Source organism: Vitis vinifera, chromosome 8 (genome assembly GCF_030704535.1).
Source record: "Vitis vinifera cultivar Pinot Noir 40024 chromosome 8, ASM3070453v1".
Lineage (NCBI taxonomy): Eukaryota > Viridiplantae > Streptophyta > Magnoliopsida > Vitales > Vitaceae > Vitis > Vitis vinifera.
Window position 1 is genome coordinate 17,358,460 of NC_081812.1, and position 19,686 is coordinate 17,378,145.

The 19,686-nt window shown below is 36.3% G+C and overlaps 1 protein-coding gene across 2 annotated transcripts; it reads right to left on the reverse strand.

The window, feature by feature from the left end:
* Positions 1-18,403, reverse strand: LOC100249491 (RNA polymerase II C-terminal domain phosphatase-like 2). 2 transcript variants are annotated; one of them, XM_010655869.3, is made up of 16 exons: positions 17,895-18,403; positions 17,340-17,810; positions 15,134-15,344; positions 14,637-14,794; positions 14,469-14,539; positions 14,228-14,333; positions 14,045-14,134; positions 13,654-13,795; positions 13,183-13,550; positions 13,007-13,064; positions 10,650-10,780; positions 10,509-10,562; positions 5,748-5,844; positions 1,897-2,057; positions 623-699; positions 1-455 (listed from the first exon to the last, which is right to left on the reverse strand). In XM_010655869.3, the coding sequence occupies exons 1-16, from the start codon at positions 18,162-18,164 to the stop codon at positions 350-352; spliced, it is 2,571 nt and encodes an 856-aa protein (XP_010654171.1). In that variant the 5' UTR covers positions 18,165-18,403; the 3' UTR covers positions 1-349. The 2 variants fall into 2 exon arrangements, with proteins under 2 accessions (XP_010654171.1, XP_010654172.1); XM_010655870.3 differs by having other exon boundaries at positions 10,650-10,777; positions 17,895-18,397.
* Between the last annotated feature and the right edge of the window lie 1,283 nt (positions 18,404-19,686).

The following is a 19,686-nucleotide window of genomic DNA, read 5'->3' on the forward strand; positions in this document are numbered from 1 at the left end:
TAGGGAACTGAAACTCTCTGTAAGCTTTTGATTGAACAACCTCTTCATTATAATCTCACATTTTTTATGGCCATGAAGAAGCCTATGTAAACACAATACAAGCTAGAAGAAGGGAAAGCCTGGCTCTCAATATCAACAAAATAAGCAGGAAAAGAGAGGACACATTTGAAAAAAATAGCCCCGTCTTTTCACAACCTAAACAAAAATTTAAAAAGATATTCACCTCTGCAGCAGCGGGTTCCAACTTTGCTAAGAGAAAAAGAAACTTGAATCATGAGATGTGGCATTCAGGAGATCCCAACCTTAAAAGTCTTTCCATGAATGAACCTTCTGACAATCTAATGGATTTTCATGAAATGGTATGTCCATTCTTTTGTGGCCATGAGGATGAGAGGCTTTGTGAACCACGCATTAGTTCTTCTTTGGACCTTTTACTCGGAATAGATTGGGGCAATCTGAGATGTAAATGAGCAAATGAAGTAAGATAGTAGCAGAAGCTGTACCTGTGAAGCAACTGTACAGATGCCCTACCATCGAACAATTGCAGAATCTCACCATCTTAAATAATGCAAAACGAGTCCAAGCTTTTCCTCAATCATGACAAACCATTTATCTCATTTACCTGGGCGAATTGGCACGCTTCTGCACTTGCTGATTTACCACACTGGAGGAAGTAGTACCATGCGCCATTTCACCAGCCTGTGAAAAACTCAGTGAATACAGAAGACAAAATCAGGAATTTTAAGACAAAATGTTTAAAAAATCACAAACGTACACAAAACAGCAAGTTCCACAAAGGAAAAAAAAAAGTGATTTTGCCCATCATCCAGCTTGCCAACATGAGCAAAAGATGGAATTGGAAGGCATACAACATACCGTAGAACTCAACTTGTCAATTCAAGTATCAGGGAGAGAAGACCAGAAAATTTCAAGCACCACCACTAGAAATTATAAATATATTATATATATATATAAGAAAAAAAAGAAAAAAAAACTTATTCATGTGCCCAATTAATGGGACCTTTGGAATACTTAAACAATGTGTGTGTCTATGTGGCGAGGGTGGGGGATGGAAGTGAAGCACAATCAACTACATGGAAGCACTTCAACAATGGCTAGATACTGACCAACAATGCTTTAGAACAGAGTATGGCTAGAAAGCAATACCAAACCTAAAGCCAGCACTTCTTGGTGCAGTGCAAATCCCAAAAGAAATAAAAGGAAAGAGAGCCAGGGTCTTCTATTGCTTCTTAGCCACTCTGTTTTAAAGGGCTAGGGGGCCAGTTTCTTTAACAATGGATAGAAACTAGCAACCGAACACCTGAAAGCAAAGAAGAAATGGCAGACGTAAAGCAAGCACTTCTTAGTCCCCTGCAAATCCCAAAGAAAGAAACAGTGGAGAGAGAGAAAGACAGAGGAAAGAGAGAGCCAGCAAATCTTGGTGCAATGCAAATCCCAAAAGAAAGAAAATGGGAGAGAGAGCCAGCATATCTTGGAGAAATGCAAATTGCATAAGAAAGAAAAAGGGGAGGATAAGAAAAAGAAAGCAAGCACATCTTTGCACAATGCAAATCCCAAAAGAAAGAAAAAGGAGAGAGATCCTGCAAGTCTTCATGTAATGCAAATACGAAAAGGATGGGGAGACAGAGAGGGACAGAATCAGTTAAAGCCAGCTCACTGAGCTTTCTCTGTTTTTGCTCCCACATCTTGGTGGAATGCAAATCTCAAAAGAAGGAAAAGATATGGTGGAGACAGAGACGGAGACGGAGTGAGAGAGAGAGAGAGAGAGAGGGAGAGAGGTGCAACTCTTCATCTAGAAATTACTTGCAGGCATATCCATTATCAAGCATCAGCTCCACTTAAAATTAACAACGGGTAGCAAGTTAAAGAACCCACCTCAGAAATGCTTTCTTTGGGAAACCCATCTTCCATTAGCAGTTCACTAGATCCAGCACTAGTAGTATCCCACAGAAACCCATTTTCATTTGAAAGTGAAAGCTTATCAAAATCTTTATCCACAGCTCCAGAATGTGGTGTGGTATATGCTACATATTTATCTGGCCAAAGAAAGTACATCAGCACCTTATTATCATGTTCTATGATGCAATAATTCAAAAAAAAAAAAAACACAATTGCCGTTATATGATGTAATCATTCAAAAACACAATCAACTAGAAGACAGGTCAGTTGACGGAAAAAGATTTTAACTGTCCACCCTTGCTATTATGCATGTACCTCCAAAAGGAAGCACATTAGTAACCATTGCATTTTCATGTAACCATAAAGCTCAAAGAAACAGAATTTGGACAAAAAGCAATGATGATGATGATAGTGTGACACAATGAATTGATGATGATGAGATATGTTAGCATTAGAAGTTAGAGAAGGGTATTAATGGCTCTACAGCTAAAAATATAGCTACATATATGGCTACAAACTTGTGTTTGCAATCTGTGTCCAAATTTAGATAGAATTGAGTCAGGTTCCCATACCCTTTCCAGGACTTACCAAATTTAGATAGAATTGAGCGACATTTTGTTATTGACTAAAGTAAAGCTTCTATGGCTAATGGTAATAAGTTGTAGGAGAGTACAGGTCTTTTAGTGTATTTGCATGTGTATACAAAATGTTTTAAATCTTTCTAAAAATGCATTAAGAAATGTTACTGATTCAAACTTTGGTCTTTTATGCATAATGAACTTGAATAAAAAAGGCATAAGGTGATCTACCTTCTTGAAACATCGATCCTACCTTAGGCAGAAGGATCACATTGATTCTAAGAGGAGCTGACTGATCAATCCTCGAACTGATCAGTCCTTAGGCAGAAGGATCTCAATGATGCTAGAAAGAATTGACTGACTGATCTCCATTGGACAATAAGTCTCAAGTTGGAGTTCTTTTCAGAAGGCAAGCAACTGATCAGTGTTGCTAAGAAAATCATCAGCCCTCACGATTTTTTTATTAAAATTTCTTATTCTATTGGTCACAGCTTCTTGGGTTTTTAAAAATTTCTTACGCTAATGGGGTTTCAAGGTCTTTTTTTGTTGTAAATACCAACAGAAACACCCAAGAAAATAAAGCAGAGCCATATTCCTAAAAGCTTATCTTTTCATCAGCATTTTCTGAAAGACTTCTTTGCCCTTGAGGCCAAGCTCAAGTGGTAAAGGGTTGGAGAGGGTTTAGTTCCAAGTTCAAATCCCAATAGTGACAAAATTTACCCATCAAAAAATAAGGAAACAAAAGAAAAGATGAAGAAGAACAAAACAAAGAAAATAAAATCTCTGAAGGGGTTCTCAGAGATTGCATCTTTTATCAGAACTCAATCTCCCACCGGTCATTCACAAAGTCATCATTTCCACCCCTCCTGTGAAAGGTGAAGTCCTCGAAGGGTTCAAGGCAGCTAGCATGCTATCTGCTTCAGAAAGGACTGTCTTTCTAAAGCATAACCAGGAATCACAACATCTCAGATGGGCAAAGATTAAACCAGAAAGTAAATTTATTGGGAGGATTGTGAGACTTGACATCTGATACTATAGTATTGTCCCTTAGCAAATAATTTCTGTGGGCACTCTAGTCCACCGTTTTACCTGATGACTTATCAAAGAAGGGTTTTCCACATAAATTTGCACATTCTATTGCGATTGGAATTTTCACCATCTTGTGATCTCAATCATCTTGGTTGAACTTGAGTACAGCATAGTTAGGGCTTGATTTAAAACAGAATCAATCTTTAACCAGAATACCTCTTCACCTCCCCTCTATGTAGTTCTTAGACATGGAGAACCACATATTTTCATAAACTTCAACTAATACTGGATTTTCATGATGAACAAAACGGAAATTAGAGGGAAGAGCAACATAAAATATAAAAAATCTCAGTACCCAGTAAAATCTCACAATTCATAAATTCAATAAATATGTGCCCATTGGGTGGGTAGCTGAGTTACAGCTGTACTTACATGGTATGAGTACATGTAAAAGACACCCAATAAATACATCTTTAAAAAGAGATGACAGGAAGCAAATATCTATAGGTTGAGGGAAGCTGAGACAAAAAGGATGTGGACAGATTCAGTGAGGAAAGTGCAATACCAGTGGCCTCCCATGAAATTTCAGAAACATCAAAACCTCACATGTGAGGTACCTGTTTCCAAATCAAATGCTGACTTGCAATTTCGAAGGGACTGACTATTATCTTAATTGCATTTAGGAAGCTAACAAATTATAGAGGTAAATCAAACCAGGAATACAAACCCAGGATGGTCAGAGATGTTTCAGAAACTGCAGTGAATGTCACTGATATTATCTCAAGCCCTTGTTTCTAAGACATTCTTTAGAATATCATGCAGGACCAAAGTCTAACTTCAGACGTATAAGGATCACAAACAAAATTTCATGTTGCATACCAAGATATTTCAGCACCATGATCTATATACACACTTCTGAAGATACTATCAAATACATGAATAAATATTTAGGAAAGAATAAGACACTCTGTGCCCTATTTGAAAAGTGGAAAGGGGCATCCTCCTGAGTAACCTCAGGATAAACTTGTTTCAATTCCCTATCACGGAGCAGTTTAAGAACAGATTCATCCACATTTTAATTAACACAAAAATAAGCTATTTAACTTTTTTTCTCTAGAAATGTCATAAAGCTTGCATGGCATGTTTTTATTGCCCAAGCAATTGTTCCTTGACTTTAGTACCACTGCTATATATTTTGCCTTTTGTTATTCAAATTAATCTGAAAAAGTGTTATTAATGTTTCATTACGTTAACAGCCTTAGCCATCAGTAAAAGATAAGTCTTCAGCCGATGCACCCCTTATTTAACTTTAACAACAGCAATCTCTTTGCCATCTTGGGCATCCTATCAGAGTAATAATATTTAAACAGAAACCAAAATTGCAGCTTACAGTTTTCATGCTTATGGACTCTTAACTAGCCTGAAGCAATACATCAAGCCTGAAGTGATACATCAAACCTGGATCTAATTCACTTGTTTGCAAATCCACATTTCACAAACAGTTTGTGGACAAGCCAACATCCAAAGGTTAGGAGGCATGCAAGCACATAACAAGGTTGAAGAACAACAGCATTAGTTTCACCTATCTCTCCTTTCAGTCCACTCCCTTTCTCCTTAAAACCTTCCATGAGACCAACCACCTCTCCTACTGAGAGCCTACCATGGGTATATGGCATATTGATATATCATTAACCATCCATGCATGTGTACCATGTCAAACAAATAAAGAACTGAACATAAAATATTTAAAGACTACACAACAAAGAAGGAAATAAGAGAAATATCATTTGATCATTATGAGGAAAACAAAAGATCACAATATAGTCAGTCATCAGTTCCCAACCTCTAGGAAAAGCAATGTCATATATTAACCCTAAGCTAAAACAAATATGAAGAATTAACTGTTTACTTGCAAGAATTCTATTTCATTCAATGCTAAATTTTGGGTGATCATAGAGAACAACAAAAAAAGGATTGTAATTTTCCTGCCCTTTTTAAAAATGAGTTATAAATTTCACTTACTATGGCACTAGCTCATATAAATAGAACTTATTCACCAATATATGCCAGTTCCTAGTTTCTACCTCACTTATGCTTTGATCACAATAGTCAAGTATGAGCATGAAAGAAACAAAAGCAATAGTAAATGAAAAATAAAAGAGGACGCCAGCTTGAAAGATGGAAATCTAAGTGAGAAAAATGAACCAATAAAGACTGTACCAGCTAAACTGTGAAGAGCATTCTCAGCAGCTTGTTGTTGAGCATCCTTCCTCGTCTTACCCATTCCAACACCTATCTTCTCACCGGTAAACAACACCTAAACAAATGAATCAACTTAATGAGCTTGTCAAAACTGAAAAACAAGGTGGTGCCCCACGGGGGAAGTCATTCATGAAAGGACATTAATGCCAGATTAAGGGGAAAAATTATAATCCTAAAGTTAACATTATTAACAGATGCGACCTATTAATTATATTCAAACTTTGATATTGAATCATACACACCTAAAAACAGTAGAGCAGATCAGTTTCTCCTGTTCTTCTGGATTTAAGTTTGTATGATGGGATTTTTCTTGTATGTAAAGAAAAGAGAGTGAACAATAGGTAAAGAAAGGCAATTCCTGTTTTCATCATGTTTCTACTAGAAGTAACCCAGCTCAAATATTTTCCATATAATTAGGTACTTGAAAATAGGTAGGAAATCAGATCCTGTGCCTCAACAAGTTCCCTTTTTTTTTTTTTTGATAAGTAAGCAAGAGGAAAAATCTATTAATGAAAAGGCCTACCGATGGAGACAAATGGCAGCCACCTTTAAAAGCTTATCAAAGATACAAAGGAATGGGATCCAAGGCCCAAACTTTAATTTAGCACTCTCTAGGTGAAAATGGGCTTAGTTGGGATTTTTTTTTTTTTTTTGATAAGTAAGATAGTATTAAAAAGCATAAAGTGCACAAGAGTATATTGGGAGTATACAACGAACAAGAAAAACAAAACAAAATAAGGGGGCAAACAAAAAACAGCTCCCACCCTCAAGAAGGACCCCATCAATCTACACAATCAATTAAGGACAAAGAATTACCATGAATGTACACCTAAATCCACGAAGCAAGATTATAAAGAAAAGAACTTTTAAAACTTTGATCTAACATCTTCTCATTTTCAAACACTTTGTGATTTCTTTCCTTCCAAATAGTTCAAAATATATATAAAGGGGTCGCTCTCCAAACCTTCCTGCGCCTTCTTCCCATAGAATAACCTAGCCACTCAAAAAGGATTTCCCAAACTAAGGCAAAAATAACCCATTGGATCCCAAATAAAGAGAACACCAACAACCATAAGGTTTTTGCCTTAGTATAATGAAGAAGAATGTGGTCAACGGATTCCAACTCCTTTTTGCAGAGAGCGCACTTGTTGACTAACAACCAACCTCTTTTTTGGAACTAGTTCAAAGTCAACACCTTTCCCCAACAAGCTTCCCAAGCAAAGAAACTCACCGTAGAGGGAACCCAAGAATTCCAAATAATCCCTACTAGAAAAGAGGGAGCACAATCTAGTTTCAACAATGAGTAAAGGGCTCTTATGAAAAACCTTCCTTTGCTATCACCCTTCTAACCACTCTATCCTCCTGCTCCTTATTCACTGAATGATCTTGCAGTTGAAGAAGGAACCTCCACAGAATCCAACTCTGAATCATTAAGATTCCTAGCAAAATGGAAGTTCCAAACCTTTCCTCCCTCCCTTTGCTCCCACAAATCAGCTATTCATGCCTCTTTAGCCTTAGATAAAGCAAACAAAATATGGAACGTAACTTTTAAGGGCTCTTGACTACACCAACAATCTCTCCAAAACTTCACTCTCTTCCCATCCTTGATAGCATAGCAAACTTTTGAGTTGAAGAAATCTCACTCTTTACTTGTAGCTTCCCATAAGCCAACCCCAAAAGGGCTCTCTTACCTCACAAGACCGTCAACCTCCTTCTTCCTACCTATACTTCCCCTTAATGACCTTCTTTCAAAGTGTATCCCTTCACTCACATAACACCAACACCATTTGCAAAGAAGAGTTTTATTCATCAAAGAGAGTGAACGAACACCTAGCCCACCTTTCTCCTTTGCCATACAGATGGATGACCACTTCACTAAGTAGGGTTTGTTCTCTAAGGCTCCCCCTCCCCAAAGAAAGTCCCTTTGAATTTTCTCTAATCCTAGCCTGACTAGTCTTAGAATGGTAAACAAAGACATGAAGTAAATTGGTATGCTAGAAAGCGTACTACGGACTAGCTTAATTTGTTCCCCTCTAGAAATGTAAGGTGCCCATAAAGAGAGCCTTTTGTGAACCCACTCCTCAACACCGTCCCAAACCGCTTCTAACTTGTAAGAGGCCTCCAAAGAAAGTTCTACAAATAAGAAGATGGTAGGGGAACCAATCTTCGAAGCCAACACCTCCAAATTAACCACCAAACGTACTAGAATCGTCTTAATTTGCTCCAAATTTATCTTTAACCCTGAAATAGCTTCAAACCACATGAGAAGCAAACATAAATTGGTAACTTGATCTAGAAAAGCCTTACAAAAAATGATAGTGTCATCTGCAAAAAGCAAATGAGAAATTTCCTCTCCTTCACCATTTCTTCCCCCTACCTTAAAACTCGACAAGAACCTTCCCTTGGAGCTCTCACTAACAAGCTACTCAAAGCCTCCATAGCAATCACAACTAAATAGATGGAAAGGGGGTTCCCTTTTCTTAATCCCCTTAAGCTTCGGAAAAAATCAATGGGAGTATCATTAACTAAAACAGAGAAGCTTGTCGTAAAGTTACACCATTTAAACCACTTTAACCATTTTTGCTTGAAAACCATGTTACTCATAACCACTAACAAGAAGTCCCAATTAACATGGTCATAGGCCTTCTCAACGTTGAATCAACTACTTCATTTGCTATAAGCACCGCATCAAGAATTTGTCTTCCCTCCACAAAAGCATTTTGATACTTGGAGACGACTTTTCTCACCACTTTCTTAAGCCTATTAGCCGAAACTTTTGCTAACAATTTGTACAAGTCATCCACCAAACTAATAAGCCTAAAATCCTTAATATCTTTTGCCCCTTTCTTCTTAGGGCTAGCACCAAAAAAGAAGTATCAAGGCTTTTCATAAACCTACCATGCTAATGAAACTCGTTAAAGAAAAATAACACATCTGATTTCACAAAGCCCCAACTCAACTACCAAAAGGCCATAGGAAAGCCATCTAAGCTAGGAGCTTTGTCACCATTCAGCTCCAACAGCATAGCAAGCACCTCTTCCCCCAAAAAAACTCCTTCAACTTTCTAGCCTCTTGATCCAACAGCACCTCAAAAGACATAGCTTCAATCCCGGGCCTCCAATCCCTTTCTTTAGAAAGAAGGGTCTTAAAAGCACCAGTCACCCCCTCCTTTATCTCTTTCTCTTCTATAAGCCAAACCCCATCAACTTTGATCTTAGCCAGTTGATTTCTTCTTCTATGAGCATTGGTTATCTTAGTTGGTGGGATCTTATATAGTTCAATATGGGCTCAGCCTAGAAAGTACTTTCGAGAAATCAAATTATGGACCTAGTCAATGGTCATAAGTTACTATTTTCAATCATTAATATTGTCATTTTCCAAGAGTCTTTAATATAGTCTAGTAATGAGTTCAAGTTTTGTTATTTTCAAGTTGCATTACTACAATGTGACTATTTCAAAAAGAATTACAAGTCCCTAAAGAACTTCTATATACTAGTTGATCTGTCTTTTGAAAATGATCAATAAATGAATGATAAAATTTCCAAAAGTCACTATTTTCTTTGTGTGATACACAGAGCGCTTCGGTATGAAGCAAAGGTTTCTACGGTGATTCCTAGAGTTCTTTCAATTACACTACTACTCTCCTTACATTTTACTTTCCTCTCCTGCATCACCTACACATCAAGGAACATAGGTTGTATACAAGGGAAATCAAAAGGTCTAGCCAAAACGAGGGAAAATGCAAAAAACTGCTCCCTCCCTCAATTAAACCCCATCCATTCTACAAATTCGAATGAAGACAAAGTGCCTTTGGCAATGCACATCCTAACCCAAGACCATCCAATCATGCAGTGAGTGAGAAGCATAAGGAAGAGGGGGCATGTCTTGGTTTGATTTCTAGGGCAGAGGTGCCTATGGAGGATTGGTCGTCAAGCAACCCGGCAGCTTTCAGCAACTGGTTGGGCATGTCAACAGTGGGCTTTGAGGCTGAGATCTCGGCTCTCAGAAATGAAGGCTAGGAAAGAGGTAAGGGGCTGAGAGGGTGGGAAGAGAAGGAAGAACTCTTTGTCTTCAAAATTTGAAAGGGAACTAAAGAAGTTGGAGTGCTTGTGAATTATAAGGGATCAAAAGGTAGACGATCAGGATGTGGAAAGGAGAGTGGGAAATTTTGAAATGTTAAGAGGGGCTTTTGACAGCATCACGACAAAGTTCATCTAGACTATGTTTGGAAAGCAGCAACCAGTTTTGGCATGCCTACAAGAAGGTCATCTGGGGCCACTTTGTTTTTTCTAGGTCTTTTAGGCTTTAGGATTGGTTCAGGAGGCAGGTTGTTGTTAATCTTTCCTTTTGCTTGCCATAAGGTGCTATGTGCATACTCTGTGGGTACTTTGATGCACCTTTTTTAAGCGCTTGTAATATAATCACTAATTTTACCTATCATGATAAAAAAAAAAAGTTCATGACTATCATTTATTATATGGGTAAAACATCAACATATCAACCATACCGAACCTCAAGCGGTCCACATTCCATAAATTTATATAATGAGTTTCAGCATCATCTTAAAAACATGTAACCATCTATAGTAACAAAAAATAAAAAATAAATAAAAATTTTAGAAGTAAAGAAAAAAGAAAACAGTAATATTCAACAGGAAAATAAAAAATGCAAATTTCAAAAAAGTTCATAAAATAGCAAGGAAATACATTTTTCACTTACTTCAACAGAGAACTGCAAATCTTTACTGGTGCTTACAACAGACCTGAACTCAACCTGTAAAGCAGGACAAATGTGATGAAGCCACAAAAAAAAAAAAAAAAACAGTAACCTGCATTCAAGCCTGAAACCAATTTGTCATACCTTTGAGCTGCATCTCCGTCCAATTTCTTGCAGAACTCCAATAGATAAATGTGGTGGCATCATGTTCACTTTTCCAGCTTCAGTTTGTTCTCTACCAGTGGTAGATGCTTGATTCTGAGAGACACCAACTTCTGGAAAAACTTAAATTAGCAATAGCATATGGAGAAGAATCACTCATTAACATAAATTGGCCAATAAATATCAGGAGAAGAATCAATCATCAAATATGAGATGCTACCCAAAGAGAGATGATTAGCAAGATAAAAAGCATTGAATAGGTTTTTTGGTTTTCACCTGTTCCTGAAGGTCTCAACACAGAGGAATGCACAGATTAGTTGTATGAAAAAATGTTCAAATTTCTGTGTATGGATGTCTGGGTAAAGACCCATTTATGTATGTTTGAACTCCAATATTACATAACTATGCATCTTCATCAGACAATTATGCAAATATATAGTAAGATCAGAAAGCAAAAGAGTAGTTTGAGGACAGATACAAAATCAGAACAAAAAGAAAACGAATGTATCCACAAAGCAGATGTCGAAAAACAGAAAGAAGAGGCAAAGTTTCAGCATTAGGAGCTTTGAGATGATAAATGCTATGTTACATGGGTTTGGGTATAGGTGCCAGGTGTGGGTATGTGTTTTAGGTGTCAGGTGTGGGTATGTGTTTTTTAGAATACAAGGACTCGGCTGAAAAATGATCCTAAATGGTACTTGGATATGACATAAAGGGAAATTTTTTTAATTAGAAGCAAAAAAACAAGCATATCCTTGAAAAAAAACAATATTCTTTCTTGTCTTTTACCTTATTTTTAGAAAGAAAAAAAATCAAAATAGGGAATATGCAAAGCAAAACAAGAGTATCTGAAAAGGATCCCCAAATGCACACCCACACTTTTGTCATACCATGTTGACACAAGTATGTAGGGCAAAGTTAAAGAATTCAGATATCATAGGATAAAGGTATGTATGTTGGATTCTGTTAGATCAGCTATACAGCTACATATTAACAATTTCAGGTCAACCATTGTCAATGTGAGTACAGTTAGTTTGAGATGTGCAATCATTCAGAAAAAGAACATTGATTTTAGGAACTTAAAGACAATTTGTGGGACCTCTAAAACAAAGATCATGATGCAGGGAAGGTGCTGGCAGAATTAAGATTAACAACAAGAGTTAGTTTGTGGACATGGCCAAGATATTTTAATGGCTGGAAATGGAACATAGACTATGCTACCTCTCAATTAAACATGAGACACAGATTTTAGCCTTCTATAATAAAAACATTCATCCAAAAGCAACACAAAGATCAAACAGCTTCAACATACGAATTATGCCAACTAAAGCTGAACATACCTAACAAATTAACATCCATTAACTTCAAGCTCATCCAGAGCAGAAGAATAAGAAAACATGCTTCCCTAACTTTAAGAAAAAAAGCCCAATGCTACCAATCAAACACTAAACAACAAAAGAACCAATAGGAAGGTAAAAGTTTTTTCCAGAAACATCTGAAACATAGAACAGAGTGCTGAGGTTCAGCAAGTTTTGCTCTATTCTTCTTTTTTCTCCCTTGCAGATAATATTTACTTATTTCCAAGAACCTGAGTTTAATATTCCATGGTTGAATTGTGTTGGTGTTATTAAAATTGTGTTAGTATTATTAGAATTGTCTTCCAGCATGGATTGAATATTAGTTTAAGATTGTAGGCGCAATGTTAGATAGGGCAAAAAAGCTCTAGGCATGAAGAAGAGCATCTTCAAGCAAGGGGTCATATCTGAGGTTCAGATGAAAATAAACTGGTATGGATGATATCATTGCACAAAGAATACCATGATGCATCACTTTGTAAATTCACATGGAGTTTTTTCAAATTTCAAACTGAACACTCTTGTCCATTTGTACCAGAATCATACATCAATAAGAATAAGCAATAAGTCAAGTTTCAGGATGCCATGAAAAATAATTTCTAAAACAACTTCATATCTGAGGTTCAGATGAAAATAAACTGGTATGGATGATGCCATGAAAAATAATTTCTAAAACAACTTCATATCTGAGGTTCAGATGAAAATAAACTGGTATGGATGATATCATTGCACAAAGAGTACCATGATGCATCACTTTGTAAATGCACATGGAGTTTTTTTCAAATTTCAAACTAAACACCCTTGTCCATTTGTACCAGAATTATGCATCAATAAGAATAAGCAGAATTATGCATCAATAAGAATAAGCAATAAGTCAAGTGTCAGGATGCTGTGAAAAATAATTTCTAAAACAACTTCATTTCCATACAACCAAGAGCAAAGTTTAAGATGCAACTCTTTTTAATAAAACATATACTCACATACCTGATGGCTGACTTGCAGGTGGAAGATTTTTCTTTTGCCGTTCGTTTGCAGCAGATACCTGCAAATGAGCAAGAACTAACTTGATGGACAATTTTATAAAGTTCAAAGTAAAAACTGTTTATCAACTATCAAAACTAGCAACTGATCTCTAATATGAATTCTTATACAGAACAAACCTCATCATTCTTCAATTGGGGCAGATGTGGAAGTAAACTCACAGGAGTAGAACCTGGTGTATTATGACCAAATGGAATCTGATGACCCCGCTGCTTATCAGGTTTTAACACATCAGCTTCTTGAACAAGTCCCGATGCTCGGTTATTTAAATGTCCTCTATTACTGTCATCTTCTACCAACCAAACCCCCTGCGGATGCAATGAGGAAGTCGATATCTGTGGTAATCTAGAAAGAATAGGAGGATCACCCAAGCTTTGATTCCGTACATCTTGGCCATGCTTCATAATAAGGAGTCTTCTCTTCATGTCAGCATCAGATTCAAAAGAGCTGAAATCTCGCTTGATAGGAGCCCCAAGCAAGCTAGGTTCTAAAATATGATTGGAAACAATAAGGAGAAATAATATACTTCCATATTTTTTTATCTCTTGCTTTCAAAGCCAAAACAAAAATAAATTAAATGAGGTGCATACTCTGAGAAGGCATGAGGAGTCTCGAAGATGTTGGGCCAACAACATTCTGAACAGTTAATGCAGGCGGCTGAAGGGTTTCAGATCTGAACTCATAGCTATTTGCTATAGGAGAGGCAGCAGAATCTACAATATGCTTCTCATCCTGAAAATTATAAGGATCAAGGAAATAGAAATAACCGGCCATTTGTTTGGAAGGATCACATGCAGAGCAACAGAAAGAATGGGGATAAGACAAGCCAAATCATGATACAATGCCAATTTTCAAATCAAATATTTTACAGTTAAATAATTGTTTCTTTTTCTTTTTCTTTTTCTTTTTTTCCTTTTTTTTTTTTTTTTTGTACAGTACAGCAAAAGCAAATCAAACTATTGGCATGAATGGAAATATTACTGGTTGGTTTAGTCTTCGTTCAACTTCAGCACCATGCATTCCTTCAGCAATGGGGACATTTGCATTCCCATTTGGTACAAATCCAGCATCCTGACATTCAATAAACACTAAATGATAACATCCAAGCATAAATGCCAAGCATTAACAATAGATTACGAGTCAAAATAATTTTTATTCAAATACCTCAGACATTAAGTAGTTGCTAACATCAGGTGCAGAAGGCAGATTCACCACCTCATCTTCATAGAAGAGTTCAGAGATTTGTCGTAATATATTCTCATCAAACTCTCTGTCAATATAAGGGAGATATGGATCATATTTATAACATATCAACAAGCACCATAAAAAGAATGGAATCATAAGGAAAACCTTAATAACAAACTGTTACATAAAAGCTTCAATAATAAAAACTAACAGCTCTTACTTGAAAAAACCCGCCCTGACATTGCACGCAACATTTCTTGCTACACATAGGATTGGAACAGGATTTGTTGTCTATTCAAAAATATATATGTATCACATTAGTGCCAGTCTTGATGAAATAATGTAACAATTTTCAATTATCAATCTTATAGACAGCATAATTTATTACCTCTGCCTGAGGAGCGTAATAAGGAGTGAATGGTGGTACTACATGGACTCGCGGCTGATCCTTATCTTCCCAAACCTTTAAACGGTCATCGATCACCATTGCCATTTTTGGATGGCAACTCCCATTTTGAAAGACATTTAACAAAGATTTCCTTGAGCCTATTTTAAGAACAATTGGCATTACGATGTTTAGTAAAAAAAAAGGGTAGATGGCAGAAAAACTCCAACTTAAGATCAATGAAATAATGACAACTCTACACAATGCAGGTTGAAAATTGAAATTATACAACTTTTTTTTTTTTTTTTAGAGCCAAATTATACAACAATATGTTAAAAAATCAATCTACGAATTGAGAAATGCTGCCAATTGGCTTCAACATGAAATGATCACTAAAAAATTATAACTTGTGTTAATTCAAGTTAACAGCTAGGTCATAGCATCTAAAACTTTAAGCATGAAACAAGGTTGAAATATTCTCAAAATCATAAAAAGCTTGCCTGATTTTACACATACAACACGGTCCAAAAGTTGCTTGGAACCTATTAGATGTGCCTCTGGGTCAAGAAGCCTCCACATCTCTAAAGCATAATCTCTTTCAGCCATGGTACAAACATAAACTTCAAACCTTTTGCGGCCTTTTGCAATTAAGTAACTTCTTAGGTCCTCCCAAGCAGGTCGTAACCTCACAAGCACGCTAGTATCACGAATCTGCATCAAGAAACCAACCTTTTATTATGAGAAAATGCAAAAGCCTACACATATTTCAACTATATAAACATATATATATACACACACACTGAAAATACGTTAAACTGAGATTACTTATCTACAATTTTGTTCATAGTTGGACACCTAGTAGGACCATAGATATTGTTTCACAAGTTTGCAAAAAATCATCATTTTTCTTGGATTTCTACACATTTTACAGGAATTCATAATTGATAATTCCATTACTGTTTGATGATAAATTATTCAATTGGATTGTATACCCAAATTCATTTACACAAAAGTTTTCCAAAATTAATCTAGAAAGCTTACATAGTTGTAAGATTAAATTACACATTCATAAGAACAGTACTAAATTGCATTACTACACCTTAACTAACTGGCTTGCTTAAAAAGCTCATTATTATTTTTATTTTTTTGATAGGTAAATAAAAATATAAAGCTCATTATGTTAGTCAAGAAGTAAAGATAAAAAAGACAATGCAGATGGAAAGAGTCTTGCCAAAAGAAAAATCATCTAATAATACACACAAAGTATGTGAATAGTCATACAAAGGCATAAAGGTCAATAAATATTAAAGAATAAATAATATGCCACATCCAAGATCATTGTTCTTTGAATGGGTACTAAAGAATTCAAGTGCGCTAAGAACAACCAGGAAGCATTTATAAGAACTCCAGCACTTTAGATATTGATTTAACCACTGTTTTTTCAAGAAAAAAAAAGGTTAGAGCAACAAGGTACAAGAGCCACATTAGAGTTCAGGCAGATGCCATGGCATAAAGTAACCAGATGGGCACAACACTTAAGTGTGTCTAGGGGGGATTCAGGCATCTGAAGTGGCACCTCAGCACATTTCCCCACCATTAAGCTTGGAACTCTAAGTTTGAAACATCTCCTACAACAATATACCATGCATTGTAAAATAAATTACAAGTTCTAGAGAAAAATCAATCATATATTCTAAATATATCATGTGTTATGGTTGTAAGTTTCCATCAAATTACTACCAAGAGTCTAGATCATGTGTTTTAAAGTTTCATTCATTCAAGAGTAAAGGTAAGTAATCCCTGCCTATAAACATAATAATATTTAACAAATTTTCTGCAACACACATTTAGGCTTATAAAAGGCATCTCAATTAAACAGGCCCATGTAAGTCCATGCTGCCACCTAAGAGAAATTGACAGCACTACAATGACAAAGAATTTCAAAAAGCTGTAACCATGGTCCAACCAAGTTTCATTCCAAAGGTACTCCTGTTATTTGGATGCATGAGATACTAAAAAATAGATATTAATGATATGATTCAATCACTTGATCTTCATTCTTTGTAGATGATGCCTCCTAAGAACAAGGAACATTTAAAAATTAGACATCACTTAAAGAAAAATATAAATGTACATATCAATTAATTAGGAAGAGATTGGTTTTTTCCCCTCTTTCTTTGGGGTTACAAAAGCAAAAGGCCACAGGCCCAAAAAAGTTGCAGGACAAAATCACATTTATTACCGGACGGGCCACATTTATTGCTAATCTGCAAGGTAGAAAGCTAGGACTGGATTAAAAGGAATATGTCAGACAGCATTTGTCTCATGTGTTTAACCATTCAACAACAAAATACAAGCACCTTAAAGATCTCGTGGATGCATAATAAGCTAGATCATTCTGTTTCCATATGATCCAGTGTGTTCAATTATCTATCAAAGTAATTCATAGTTCCAGGGATCAATGAAATTAAACTATTAGAGTCAATCACTTCCTCTATTGTCAGGTTGAGGCTTCACCCCCTCAATGGACTTTCCCCATCTTTCTACCCACTTTCCATTGCAAGGCAAAATGTATAATAAGTTTCCCTCTACTAAACTAAATGTTTGTCTTACATTTAATCCAACAACCCAAAACAAACATCAAACAAGGAAAAATGAATTAACAAATAATTGCAAGGAACCCTCGGAAGCAACAAACGTTCAAACCTCAGGATTAATGCGGGTGAGGACAATATTCCTTTCTGGAAATCTAATCACAGGCCGAACAACTCGCTCATGGCTATCAGACAGCGGAGCAACCTCCTCTGATTGAACTTTCAATATCTTTCCATTATCCATTACCAAATCATTCTCCGTATACTGCTTCAAAAGTGCTCGATCATCGATATACCGCTTCAACTCAGCAGACATTCCTGAGATTCGAACTTGATCGCTTTCACGCGCAATCCAACCTCGAAGAGCATCAATTCTATCCTCGAAGGATTTCATAGTGTTTGCAACAATTAGAGTCTCATCAAGGTCAAAAACTATGGCAAGACAACGTAAATTCAACATCCACAAGCTAGAACTGTAGAGACCGCAGGGCACAGAATAACACCAAAAGCAAGGAAACTTCTTCTGCTTACTCGGCATTGCCACCAAGTGAAGCTCTTCATCTCCTATCAACACCACCGCCGTCTGGAAAACAAAACAAAATAATCAGATTCCAAATGCTTGGCCGCAGAGAAAACTGAGGAAGGCAAAAGAAAACGGGAAGGGAACCTTTAATTCGTGGAAACAAGAGGCATGTAGATTAATCAAATTAGGCTGTTGAATTGGAGAAGACGATTCGAGCTTGCATCGGACTGAAAATGAAGAGATTGTATGAAGAATTGAAAGAGGAGGGCATCGTTCGCTGATTGGGGATATGTGGTGGACCCGAATCTCGTTATTTGGGAATTGGAAACTCTGGTCCTTTACGGGAATAGCGTCCAGCTCTCCCAAAAACAAATCCCCGTGATACACCAGGGATTTGAACCCTAAACGACTCATTGAAATTAGTAAAATCGAAGAAACAATCCAGTGATGGAAGAAAATTAAGGGAAAGAATGATGATAGATTGAGGAGGACAATGAATTGTTAGGGTTTCATGTGAAGTGACGGGCACTTCATACACACTCCACGCCTTGGCGCTCTTTGCGCTCTCTCTCTCCCTCGCTCCCCCTCCCGCTCCCCCTCTCCCTCTCCTCCCTCTCCCTCTTCCCCCTGCGGTTTCAAACTCGACACTAGTATGTCTGTATTTATAAGCGGAAATCGGCGGTTTATTCACCAAAATGCCTTGCACCCCCACATGTCCGTACGCCTTTTGTACACGTGGCTTTCGCAAGTTTGTAATCATCTTGCAAGGGCAACTCTTAGCCGTCTGATCAAAGGTCTCGAGTATACCTTTTTGACTCATCGCAACCCAGAGGTGATGATCGAGTTCCCAACGCCTATGATGCATGTGATTTGGCTTTCCTTGCAATTTATTTATAAAATTCATTTAAATAAAAATTGAAATGATAAAATTTTAGAATTAGATCTGATACAGATTATTCAACAGACTTCTCTAAATTTCCTTTGTTTTTGCAACAGCCGACAATAACGTTAATTTACGTAGTCCTATAACATTGGGGATATCCCACAAACTTGGTATACAGACTAGTGTTTGAATTGTTTTAAAGCAATCTAAACGGTTCTAAATATTTCGTAAAGACTTTCTATCAATTCCCTAATTATTGAGAGAAGTGTTGTACCTCTTCTTTTATACTGCCCCACAAGAATGATACCCTACAAACAATTGGAAATATGATTGATACAAACTCCTGATATAATTTTTAATGTGCTTTAAGTTTAAACAGTCGGAAATATTTCGAACCACAACTTTTCATTGATTTGATGCAAATTTCTGAGACAGAGTTCCCAAACAGTTGGGAATATACCGTTTGTCGTTCGAAATGTTTAGAATTAGAACCTGATTCCAATGTACGTTCTACAAACGTTTGGTCTTGTCAAGCAGTTTGTACAACAAAATGTTTTGAATTAGACCTTTGCATTTATGCGATCCACAACCACAATAAAATTTAAAAAGTTTCAAGAACTCCAAAATTGTAGGAGACGGTTTTTAACTTCTTGTAACGGTCTCGAAAAGTTAGGAACGACGATAAAGTTTCAAATGGATATCATTTCCTCCAAGTATTGTCTTTGCCTTTGGCTCAGGGTTTGCTATTAGAATAACGTTTCATTATAATCGCTTGAGAAACCGTTAGAAGTGTTACTGATGCTTGGAATTTTTGGGATAAAATGACATGAAAAAAAAAATTTAAGGAATAAAAATAATTTAAAATCAATTAATTTTTTTTATTTTTATACACTTAACCCAAATTAAATCCTAAAGATATTAAGGATGATCAAAGCAAAATTAATTAAAAAATTATAAATTTATAATCTAATAATTAACTTGATAGTTTTTTCGTAAAGATTTACTTTCTAACACATGTATCTTAATTCATGTTCACTATACAACACTTCAAAT